Source organism: Hippopotamus amphibius, chromosome 12 (genome assembly GCF_030028045.1).
Source record: "Hippopotamus amphibius kiboko isolate mHipAmp2 chromosome 12, mHipAmp2.hap2, whole genome shotgun sequence".
In the NCBI taxonomy this organism is placed as follows: Eukaryota; Metazoa; Chordata; class Mammalia; order Artiodactyla; family Hippopotamidae; genus Hippopotamus; species Hippopotamus amphibius.
The window spans coordinates 19,640,262-19,652,416 of NC_080197.1; the positions used below are offsets into that span (position 1 = coordinate 19,640,262).

General features: G+C 56.8%; 1 protein-coding gene across 3 annotated transcripts in view; it reads right to left on the reverse strand.

Annotated features, from left to right (window-relative positions):
• The window catches only part of PLCG1 (phospholipase C gamma 1), a 34,616-nt gene that overhangs the window by 21,950 nt on the left and 511 nt on the right, over positions 1-12,155 (reverse strand). For all 3 annotated transcript variants that reach the window (XM_057702646.1, XM_057702644.1, XM_057702645.1), the window contains exon 2: positions 11,802-12,127. In XM_057702646.1, coding sequence (XP_057558629.1) covers positions 11,802-12,018 — 217 coding nt within the window. In that variant the 5' untranslated portion in view covers positions 12,019-12,127. The remainder of the gene's footprint in view (positions 1-11,801; positions 12,128-12,155) is intronic.

Below are 12,155 nucleotides of genomic sequence, written 5' to 3' on the forward strand. Positions count from 1 at the left end.
CTACATGGAATCCTGCTCTCAGATACTAACTGGTTCAGGTCACAGCTGCAAAGGATCCTCGCCAGGTCATGGAACATCTGGAGTCTAGATTCCAGGTGAATCTCCTCTTTGGAGCAAGGAGGAAATGGAGGCTCCCAAGGGTCTTGTCATGGTCATGTGATAGTTCACGTAGAACTGGGACCCTCTGTAGTGGCCCCACAGCAGCATCCACTCCTGACCTTGGGTCTGCAGAGAAAAAGCAGGGCAGCCCAAGCAAAGCCTTCACACTGTTCAGGCAGGCAGCCCTCTTCCCTAGGATGCAAAATTAATCCAGCCATTTCAGAGGTGGGAACAGCAGGCCCTGGCCCCAAAGGAAGGAAGGACAAGGAGGCCCCAACCAGGGAGCACAAAACTGGAAGAGAGATGAGTGGCTATCTACTCGGCTTATTCTTTCATTCCATCACCCAGATCAAACACGCATCAAACGTCTATCTACTCCACGTCAGGCCCTGGGGTGGGTCCTAGATAAACAGAGATCAATAAGGCACTGGAGTTCCTGCCCCTGAGAAAGTCAGAAAGCCCCTGTCCGGTGGAGGAAACAGATGGGGAAGCAGATAACTATGAGGACCTGCAAAGAGTGGAACAGCAGGGAGGTGTCTGTGGCGCCAAGAGCCAGGGAAAGTGAGCAGCTGGACTTGGGAAGGCTTGGACCACTCTGTCCCGGAAGGCAGGTCTGGAGGACAGGCCTGCCCAGGTGTGTCGGGGGGGATCACGGAAGCCGAGGCATCGATGTAACAGTCTGGGTGTTTGGGGAAAAGGGCGTCCGGAGTCTCATGGATGAGAGGGGAGGGAAGGTGGGCCTCCGCTGGCCATCACCACCACTGTGCGGGCAAGTGCAGCAGGGGGCTTGCACGTGACCCTGCCCCCAGGCAACCTCTTGCGTGTGGACCTCCATCCCCTCCGCAGGCTGGTGCTGCCCAAGTTCTTTCTAGATGGCCTGTGTCTGCCAGGCCCCCAGCGACACGAGAGAGGACGAGGGCATCAGAGCGTTCAGGATCTCAAAAGGCCCACTGACATGCTCCTCATGGTGTATTCAGGCCACCTGGAGAATCAGAGTACTAAGCAGAAGTCACTTTTCTAGCCTTCTCTTTCCTGACCCTCAGGGCAATCAACATGGTTGAGCACACCCTCCTTCCTGCTGGAAGTTCTACCCTTGGCTTCTCCTTACAATCTCCCCTGATTTCCTGCTTCTTCTTGGGCTCCAGGCCTATCCCCACTACACGCTGGCCTTCATCAAGGCCCAAGCAAGGGCCTCTCCTCTCCCAGTGCTCTACCTGCTCCCCAGTCAGTGTCATGCAGGCCCACAGTTTAACCACCAATTAATTACAGACAATTCGCAAACACAACTCTAGCCTAGTCCTTGATTCTAAACTTCAGACCCTTCAAGCCAACTGCCTACTTACTGTCTCCATCTGTTCACCTCAAAGTCAACCCCTCATCAAAAGCAGGCCTCTTGCCACACCTCTTAGGTCAGCCAACAGCATCACCTCCAAAGCGGTGCATAAACTAGACTCTTCAGAATCACCCTTAACATCTTTTCTCTCACCACCCTCCAATCGACTCCTGGAACAAGTCCTACTGGCTTTTTTTTTTTTTTACATTATTCACAACCATATTTACCAAGGACCCAGATGAGCACGAACCCTGTGTATTTCAAGGCTATCTGAGCGACTGTCTTCTCCACTGGAGCAGGAGCTCCTTGAGGGCATGTACCATGCCTGCCGGCGTCAATGCCCCGCTGTTGAGCAGGAAATGGACTGTGTTAGGAGAAGAAAGAAAAAAGCTGGGGCCTCTCTCCTGAAAGGAAACGATTGGGGCCTCTGGCAGGGGGTCCAGTGATAGGGGCTGAAGTGGGGGTACAGGTGGGAGGGGGATGGCAAAGGCCTTCCCCTGTGGAGCTTGCCAACCCCCATGCTCTCTCACCACCCTGGCCCTGGCTCCCCGCCTCTCTGGTTTCTGTGTAACTGCCCCCATGGGCCCTTCCCTCTTTGGGGGAGATGTGGGGCCAGCCCTTAAGCCCCCAACAGGGTCAGCCTTGACTAGGCTGGTGATGCTCTAAACAGTGAAGAGTCATTAAGTCACAGGCCTGCCCACTCGGCCGCCGTCTTCTGCACACCACCTGCTCTCCTGGTTTAGAGCTGCTTGGCCCAGCCTCTCCTCATCATCGGGCCACTCCCTTTGGGTAACACCAGCCCCAGCTAAGCCACTCTCCTGTCCTCCTTTTGCTTCCTGGGGAGCCAAGGCCCCAGCATGTGATCTAGTCGCTGACAGCACTCCAAGGTGACAGGGAACACCCATTCCCTGCCTCCCCAGGAAGCCCAACTCAGATTCTTAGAAATCACCTCCCCTACTGAGAAGGGTGGCTACCTTGGAACTTCCCCTTCCTGATTTCAATTCCTTAGTTCCACCCTCTTAAGACAGCTTCTGGCCTCACCTCCCCTAGCACAGACACTGCCTCCTCACCTCCTATCCCAGCCTGCAGAGCCTCATTCTTCCAGCGGGGGCCAGTTCTCAGGCCAGGGACCAGGACACCCTCAAGGAACAGTCTGGAAATCAGATGTTCTCTCTGGAGGAGCCTCTCTCTCTCTCTCTCTCTCTATATATATATATATATTTTTTTTTTAACACACATTGCATTTATTTATTTTTTTCGCCTCTCTCTATATTTTATTGCTGGCCTCAAGAGACCCTGAGTAATCCCTGACAAAGTGAAATACACTACATTTTCTAACCTCCTTGGTGGATATGCTAAGAGCTCCCGAGAAAGGCCCCAGTCCCAGTTAGGAACTGACAAGTGAACACAGGCACATTAAACTCAATTACTGTGTTAGGGTCGGCATAGGAGAGCTACCACCAAACAGCGGGAGGACAAACAGGGGGAAGTGGCCTGCCGAGGCTCAGAGAGGGGCTCGTCACCCCCTGTCCCGGTCGCTGCCCAACCTCCCAGCTGAACTCCTGCCCTCAAGTAGGCGCAAAAGCCTTTGGGACCTGTGGCCAACTCCTCCCCTCCTTCCTAGGGTTAGTCACTCCGCGAACTCGGGCCCACACTCTTTGGGCCTGAGGCTGAAGTCACTCAATCCCATGGGGTTAGCATTCACCCACCACACACCCACAGCTACACAGCCAGAGTCCCGGTACAGTCAATGCCCTACCCCACCTCAGGCAAGGCCAGGCCAAGGACACTGTGACCTGGGGGGCGCCCCTTAAACAACTACTTCCCTCAGGACATTTCAGCTCAGCCATATCCTCAGGTGTCCAAGAAAACAGGAAGCCAACCTCAACGTGAACGGCCCACCCCTTCTGAGTTAGAATTAGATCTCACACAAACAAGTGGTCAAACGCTCTGCGGCCCCACCCCTTACCAGTCTGGTCAGCTGTCCACTGCCAGGGCCTGGAGCTTTGGTCAGACCGCCCACTCCTCACTGAGCCCATGCCTTGACCCGCTAGCCAACACCAGCCTGCCAGCCAGCAGGGGGAGGGACCCACAGGGCCAGGCTGATTCTCTCCAGAGCCCCACGCTCAGCCGACAGCACTTAAGGCACAACTGCTCCTGCCAGCCCTAGGCTTTCATGGTTTTCTGCACGTTCCAGATCACAAGCTTCCCAGGACCAAGGACTGGGTCACCTCCTTTTCTTGCTTCCTAACTCCAGGCTGCTCTGTGCCAAGCCTGGCTCAGCAAGGGAGATGCCAGTCTCCTGCAGGAGAAAGCCCTGCCCCGTTTATTCTGCATCCTCAGTCTTGCCGAAGCCAGGGCCACCGGCCAACACCGGGAAGGGCCCGGAAGGAAGCAGCAGAGCCTATACACAAAGCCTACATGTGGGCTATAAAAAGGAGCCCTCCCTGCTTCCCCCAGGACGGGCCTGGTTCCTAGGAGGTGATGAGTGGGGGAGAGACCTAGTACTTGTGCTTGGGCACTCGGCCACCCCAGCCTCTCAAAGGCAAGCCAAGCTCCTCCTCAAAAGGAACGAGTCCTACAAGGAGAGGGAGACCATCAGGAGCTGAGGCAGGAACACAAGCAGAGACTCTCAGAGCTGCATCTCCTGGGACCTCAGCCTCCACCAAAGCGACCACCTGTACCCTCCCCACCACCCCTTCCCCAGCCCCCCGAGTTCAGGAACCACCCCCTTCTCACACTTCTCCCCTCTCCTCTGGGGCTGAGGGCACTCCCTCTGGAGGCCCCAGCACACCCAGCTGTGATGAGCGTCTCTAACTCTGGGGTAATGGCAGGAAGCTGTGGCTCGGGGGACAGCTCAAGCAGGGGCACGTGTGTTGGGGTGAAGGCAGAGAGAGACAATTAGGCAAGGACTCAGCTAAAATACCTCGGAGTCTGAACACAAAGCTCCCTGTCTCCGAGGCCGCAGCCAGGGCAGCCTCCTGACCCACACGGGCTGCAGCCTACCTGCCCCAACAGTGCAGCCACTCGTGCCCAAGTCACCGGAACTTATCCCTCCCCTGCCTCCTTTCTCCAAATCCCCCTCCAGCCCAATCTGCCCAGAGTGTTCAGGCTGTGCACCGGGGGGGCCGACCCAGAGCTACTGAGGCCCCTCTCCGGAAACAGCTGGGTGGCGCGCCACGTGCGGCCCAGGGGAGAGGAGAGCGGAGGCTCGGCTGCCGTCAGCCGTGGAGATGAACGCACCCTCACCTCTCCAGGCCCACAGCGCAGCCTCGGCCTGCCTCCTTCTCAGCACGCCCGGACCCCGCCGTCATTTTTTCTTTCTGGCTGCATGTGCCGTAACCTTTATGTTTACCGCTAGACTCCACGGTGCTTGGCATGTCAGCAAACGCCAGAGTCCAAAGCCAGGGAAGCACAAGTGGCATCTCACTTGTTCCGTGTACCACAGGGGTCCAAGAAAGCTGTTCTCAGAGCTCTTTTTTTTTTTTTTAAGGAAAGAGTCGCTATGGTGATATGGAAAACGCACTATGCTAGAGATCTGCCACAGTGAACACGTCAGAGATTAGAGTGATCACGTCCGGTTCAGCGTACCTAACACACAGGAGCTAAGACCACACCGAATGTGGGATCAACGAAGGAACACGCGGACGAAGGCACATGCTTCAGCTCGTCGTCGGGTCCCGGAAAGGCCCTTCTCAGGGCACCTAGAGCACAGAGCCCCAGGCTCCCATTTCCCTGGCAGAGGCTCAGTGCTGTTGTCACCACAACCCAGTAAGAGCAAGTCAGGGCAAGGCTCTTCTGCTACCTTCACCCCCCGCAACAGGGAGGGAAGCATCTCGATGGGGGGCTGTGGCAAGAGGAAGGCAGCAGAGGATCCCAATGGAGGCACTGAGTCCAGGCTGTCCAGATGCAGGCCTGGGCTGGTCAAACAGCACATCTGCCCAGAGGGCAGAGGAGAGGTCAGACGGCTCTGTCCATGTAAAGAAAAACCACGCTGGTCCTACAGAACACCCACCTTACTGTCACTTTCCCCAGAGTGGAGGAAGAAACTGAACACTGTAGTGGGAATCAGAGATTCTAGGCTCTGGTCCCAGCGCTACCATGAACTTGCTGGGTGACCTTAGCCTTGAGGACTTGGCTTCCTCATCTACAGGGGAGAGCCTAGCATTCCCGCCTCTCCGTGGGAGCTGTGGTGGAGCTCAAACAACACAACGGATGAGAAGATGCTCCATGAACTAACGCACTATTCAAACACCCAACTTTCCTCCTGCCCCTGACCTCTGTGTACAGACTCAGGGAGGGAACAAAGAAAAGAAGCAGGAAACAGACTTCTAGACCAGGCTGTCAGAGCAGCCCCGACGGCCAGCTTGCTGGTGGAAAGAACTGGAGCTCTGTGGTGAGTTACAGCGAAAGCAAAGGAGACGGAGTTGTTAAGCACCCACGAGTGCCACGCACTATGCTGAGCTCTCGCACACAAAACCTCGCATTCTCACGTGGATCTCCCTTGATCACTGCTAATAAACAGCGCTGTGAGGGAGAAACTATGTTTACAGCTGCAGATCGGTTTCAGGTAGGTTAAAGTGACTGGTACCCAAGGTCACAGGAAGAGCTGAGACTCGGACCCAAATCTGACTGATTTTGGCCACAGCTGCTGGAGGCCCTGGACTCTGCCTAGAGTCTTATCACCTGTTACCACGCTGCTCTCAAAAGTTTCCCCCCAAGGAGGCTCAGGTGCCATGCCTCTTTAAACAAAGCACTCTACAAGGAGCTCCAGAACACTCTCCTCCTCCTACTGCACCTCCACTTCTCCTAGGACTCGCCTCAAAGTCCCCACTGCCTTCTGCACTTCTAAGAGAGGATACAGAGACGGGGCGGGGGGGGGGGGGGGGGGGGGAGGGAATCGCCTATCCCCCAACATCAGGCCTTTGCTACACCAGGCCTCACCTCCTCCCTCCAGCTTAGCCATCACTTGGCCTCCTTGAAGCCACACCTCAGAGGAAAGGGCACAGAGTGGGAAGAGATGCCATGAGTTCATGGAGACCGACACGGATGGTGAGGGGAGAGGCAAAGGCAGGCCCTAGCACACTGAGGTGCTGGCGTTAAAGCACTTCCTAGAATACAGAGGTCTCCCACCACTGTGTTCAGATAGCATTTCTCAGGGTGAGGTTCTTAGAAATAGGCCAGTCTGATATCTTCATATGACACCAAAACAGCTGCTCCCAGCCAACTGCCCTGACACCCTGCAAAAGTCAGCGGCAGGAAAGAGCCCTGACGACAGAGGGGCTGCTGAGAGCGTCAAGAAAGAGGCTAGGTGGCTTCCTTGTCTCTGAAACAGAAGGCCTGGTGGCCAGCTCCCGCAAAATCACAGGTACCTTTGCTCCTTTTCACTAGTGGGTCTTCCTAGGCAACTTAATCTTCACCTTCTTCCTGGTCGCGGCTCCCACATGTGAAGCATTTACATGGCGCTACACTCTTGTGTGAAGCATCTTACAGATTCTCACCAAATCCTCACAAGTTCCTTATGAGACAAATGTAGTTTGTTATTATCCCTCTTTCACAGATGAGGAGTCGAGAGAGAGAAAGGCACACACTCAAGGTCACAGAGCAAGTAAGCTGCACAACAGGATATTAACCTTGGCAGTCTGAGTTCAGAGCCCGAATGCTAAGCTACTCTGGCTCCACTGCCTCCTCCCTCCAGACCCAGCCCCTCCCCTCCCCTCCATCACCTTTGCATCCCGCCGCCTCCTCGGAGCAGGCCATGCCCTGCTCGTCTGCTCTCCCCTGCAAACAGCAGTGGCCCACTGGTCTCCCTCCTCAGCCTCTCCAGGACAAACACAGGACCACAGGACAGAGCGCCACCCACGAGGCATGGCATGCCACGGCCCTCCCTGCACTGTCCCCAGCCCAACCCCTGCACAGCCATCCCCAGGGCCTCAGGCAGGGCACAGGCAAGTTCCTCAACCACTCAAGGCCCAGCTCCCCGGCCACTTCCCCTGTGAAGCCTTCCTGGCTCTCTCCTCTCGACCCCCAGCTTGCTGAGCAGAGCTTATTACTCTGCACTCAGGAAGCTCGCGGTATGGACCTCTACTATGGTACATAACACATGGTGTTACAATTACACGTTTCCAAATCTGTCTCTTCCAAGAGCCTGGAGTTCCTCGATGGCACCCACCAGGTATTCTCCATCTTTTGAACCCTGAGTGCCTAGCACTGGGCAAACACAATATTGTGTTCACACAATATTTATTGAGCAAATAAATGCCCCTCATTCCAAGGGGCTATCGGAAACAAGCTAGTGGCCAAGAGTTCTAACTGGTAACTCAAGCCTGTGTATCTGTGTACGTGTGTGTGGGCACGTGCACACACGCAGAGAAGCTGGAGGTGATGGGGGCCCCAGTACTGGTGTGCTCAGCTCTTTCAGGCATCTGTGAAGCATGCCCCTTTCCTAGGTTCACAGGAAAGAAAAAGCCCCAGCTGGACAGGGGACCTGGCCGGGCTGGCCTGGAAACCCATACATCAGAGCAAGCCTGGGGGGCTGAGGAAACACTAAGAGGTCTGACTTCCCCTGGAAAAACTACAGTCAGACAGGAAACACACAGGCGAGGATGGCTAGCTCTGGAGATCCGGACACGTGCTCTCACCCCTCTCCCACTGGGAGCAACCAGCCAGCACAAAGAAAATCCCTGATGATACAGGCCTGCCCTCCTAGGGCGCCTTGGACCCAGCCTTCAGAGCTGGCCTCGTCTGTCTCCTCTGCAGTCCGACAGCCACAGTGGTCAGGCCTCAGACAGCTGGTCCCAACATCACCTCCCCTATGAGCCTGACTGCCTCGTGCAGGCAGTCTGCTTTCTTCTGCCACCCCCACCCCTGACATCAAAGGAACTGTTTGGAATTGTCACTGTCATTGTCCCCTTTAGTTTCCCTGAGGGCAAGGGCCTGCCTTCATTCACCACCCAAGGAAGCCTGGTGTCTAGAAGGGTATCCATGGGAGAATCAAAGACGAAAGCCTGGGGCTGCAAAAGTCCCCACAGATGTGCTTGGCTGGTACTCAGAGCCCTCCACCCTCCACGGAGCCTCCCCCCGAGCCACTGTGCCCACAATGACCCACGACTGAACACCTCATCCCAGAAGGCATCGGAAGGAAAAGTGTAGAGTCAGAGCCCAGAGCGGCTGAGGCTGTCAAAGGTACAGTCTGAACACAAAAGTTTTTCCTCAGAGGAGCAACACAGACCACAGGCACGCGCACCTGAGGCCACTCACAGCATAACCCCAGGGCTTAGAGTCAGTCTTCTTGGGATTGGCCGGCCAGCCCCAGACTGGGTTCAGCTGAGGCTGTCACATGAGAACATAATTCTCTCCCTACATTTCCATCTCCTCATGGATGAAGTGGGGTGGTACTCCAGACCACCCCCCAGGGCCCTTTAGAGGATCAGCCAAGAACACACGATGGAAAGCCTCTGTAGCACTCAGCAGGAAGTCTGTAGCTGCTCTGTACTCATCTATGTCAGTATCTGCAACATAAAAAGCCAAACATCGACCTGGTTCGTGTCACACCACTATGACAACCAGCGCCAAGGCACTTCCCCACCCGTCTTTTAAGCCAAACTCCCATCCGAGAAGTGAGCACCTGCCAGCCCTATGTCGCAAGTGAGGGATAAAGTGAGAGGGCACACAGGCCAGAACGAGGTCCCCTACTTGAGCGCCGTGCACCTTCACTGAACCCCAGTCTCTCCTCAGTGCCACGGCGCCCTAAGGGTCCCAGAAATGTCTCTCTCTTTGGCCAGGTTACAGGCACTGCATGGGACCCTGGCAGGGTCAGCAGGAAAAGGCCAGACACCTGAGGCACCTGGGCAAGAGGCCAGGTGGCAAGGGGCCCTGCTGGTAGTCCAAAGTTCCTCAGAACTCCAAGAGGGGGCTGCAGGGACCAGAACCCAACGAAGTGCACCCACGAACAGGGAGCAGCGGGGCAGCTGCAGCAGGAGGCTCCGTGTGCAAGGGCTGAACCCCACACGAGTGCCCACCAGCCTTCTCACCCAAACTCCTTCAATCCAGGCCTCCAACATCAAAGGGCCGGGGCCCCTGCTACATCCTTTACCCATGCTCCAGGCCTGTCAAATCCCAGCTAACTGAGGAGATCACTGAATTTGTACCCCTCTGAGTGACCTACCCTTGGGGGCTGGGGTCATCAGGTCCTCTGCATTCCTGCCTCCACCCCCAAAGACCTGAGACATCGTGGACTAGCCTCTTGCCTCTCCATACCCCTCCCTTCTGTACAGGCCCCAACTTATAAACACAAAAGTCACCCACCCAGGAGTCAGATGTGCAAATCTCCTTATACTTACTCTATCCACCGTTCTTCGTGCTAGGTGGGGAGATGAGTAGTTGGGTTGGGGCAAAACAAACCCATTTCCTCCCTTTTCCAGGTAGTGATCTAAGTGAAATGTGAACTGGTCCCCCTCCTCCTCCCTTTTTGCACCCTCACCCTCTTCTGCAGGTGGCCACACATTCCCAGTCCAGGAGGGCAGTGGTTGTATTGTTACTATTAGTAACAGTTACCTTTATTAAACATTTACAATGTATCCCGCACTGTGCTGGGTGTTTTATGTTACTCTTCTCATTTAACCCCCAGAGCAACCATGCATAGTGGATATATCATTACTCCCACCTCAGGGATGCGGACACTAAGGCTCAGAGAAGCAGCTAGCTGGGGAAATACACAACTAACATATATGGGCTTCAAATCCAACCTTGCCTTCAACCACTGTGCTGCGCTTAATGCCTGCTGATCACACGCACAGTTTGAAATGCAGCCTGTTACCCAGGAGAAGTCTATCTGGGAACCTCCAGCCAGTGCTACCAATTCAGGAGAGCACACCGAGCACCACAGAAACATGGAAGGGGCTGTGCCTGGAGTCTGATGCCTGGGTGATGTTTCCAGGACCATCCAACTCTGCAGTGTCTGCCCTTCCTCCACTTTGAAATCCAGTTTCTCAAATCACTAAAATTTTCTCCCAATGGCTGACAGGGCCAATGGGGGCACCAAGGAAGGCGGCTGCCGTGTGGAAGTTCAGCAGCTGTGTCAGATCTGGAGTTTGTAGTTGAGGATGGCTGCCTCACCACAAGGCCTTCCTTCCTCCCAATCTCCTTTGCCACCTACAGGCAGGTACACCACACCCAAGGAGGCCTGTAGGACCTTCCCTTGGGGGTGTCACTTCCTGACCACCCTGCCCTTCCTCCACATGGAACTAATTCTGAACCTGGTTCTAACACCAGTCTCTGGGGGTCCTTGCAGGAAGCAACCCACAGGCTGGGGTTGGAGACACATCATCTCTCACACTTGGAGGCGGGGGTGGGGGTGGGGAGATGGAGAGCAGAGCTGGGGGCCCATCCAGCCACAGCACAGGCACGCACTCAGTGGAATAGCACTCTGAAGAATCTGGGGTTTTTCAAAATCCCCCAACTCCCTCCTTCGCAAGAGCAGCCAAGGTCAGGCCTGGAAAGGCAAAGAGGCAGGAAACCAAGAGTGGCGACTCCTGGCTCCCTCCAGCTATGGGACACAGGACATAGGACACAAAGGGCTAGACCCCAATTTGCCTGCGTGCTCTTGAAGAGTACCTGACACAAGGCAGCTAGGCTGGCCTTTCTGAGGCCAAGCTCTTGAGGATGTGCTTCCAAGGACAAGAGGGGCCTGGCCGCTTTCCCTGCCCTGGCTTTGGGTGTCTGCCCACACACAGAGACCTCCAAAATTCAGCTTCAGGACAAGCGAAGCAGCGGGAAAAAGCAGCCACTGCCTCCTCTCAGGCTTTTCCAAACCAAACAGGACCACCTTCCTCCCTCTCCCCAGGAGGGAGATGAGTAGGCCCGGCTCCGCTCCAAGACCAGCCCTACCCCAACATCTGCCTAAGTTCTACTTAGGGAACCCAAAGGTTCCTTTGTAAGCATGAGCCCCGCCGGGACGGCCAGAGTTGCACCGAGACTGCTCTTTTTGGAGAAAGGGTGCATCTGGGCTGGCCCGGGGACGCCGCCTGGGCCGACACCGCTCCCGGGGTGTGGGGGGCCCGACGCCGGCCTCGCCGGTCTCCAACCCGCTAGGATTTTTAGGCCTCTGGGCAAAGCGCCTGGAACACTCCCCCCCCCCCGGGCTGGGGGAGGGGGTGTCCTGTCAGGTGACTGAGGACCCGGATGCCCCCCGCCCCCGGTGACCACCCGGGCCGAGGCGGGGGCGGGGCCCGGAGGGTGTGTGGGGGGGCCCCGAAAGTTTGCCCAAGTCTCTGCAGCGGCGGCGGCCCGGGGCGCGCGGGAGCTGGGCGCACACCCCCCGCCGCCCCCGCAGGCGCGCGGCGGGCCCCGGGGAGGGGGGCGCACTTACTGGCCCCCTCGATCTTGTCGGCGCCACGGCTCCACGTGATCTGCCGCGTCTCCAGCTTGACCTGGAAGGTCTTCCGCTCGGGCCGCTGCGACTTCTTGGAGTAGAACAAAGTCATGACGGTGCCCACCTCGAGGCTGCGGCAGAGGTGCAGCACCTCGGCGTCCGAGGGCGCGCCGGGCCCGCAGCCGTTGGCGCAGGGGGACGCGGCGCCCGCCATGGCTCCGGCGCTGGGGGGCGGCACAGGCGGCGGCGGCGGCGCAGGCCCGGCGGGAGCGAGCAGGCGGCGGCGGAGGCGGCGGCGGACGAGCGGACCCCGGCGGCGGCTCCTGCGGGCGGAGACGGGGCGGAGCCTGA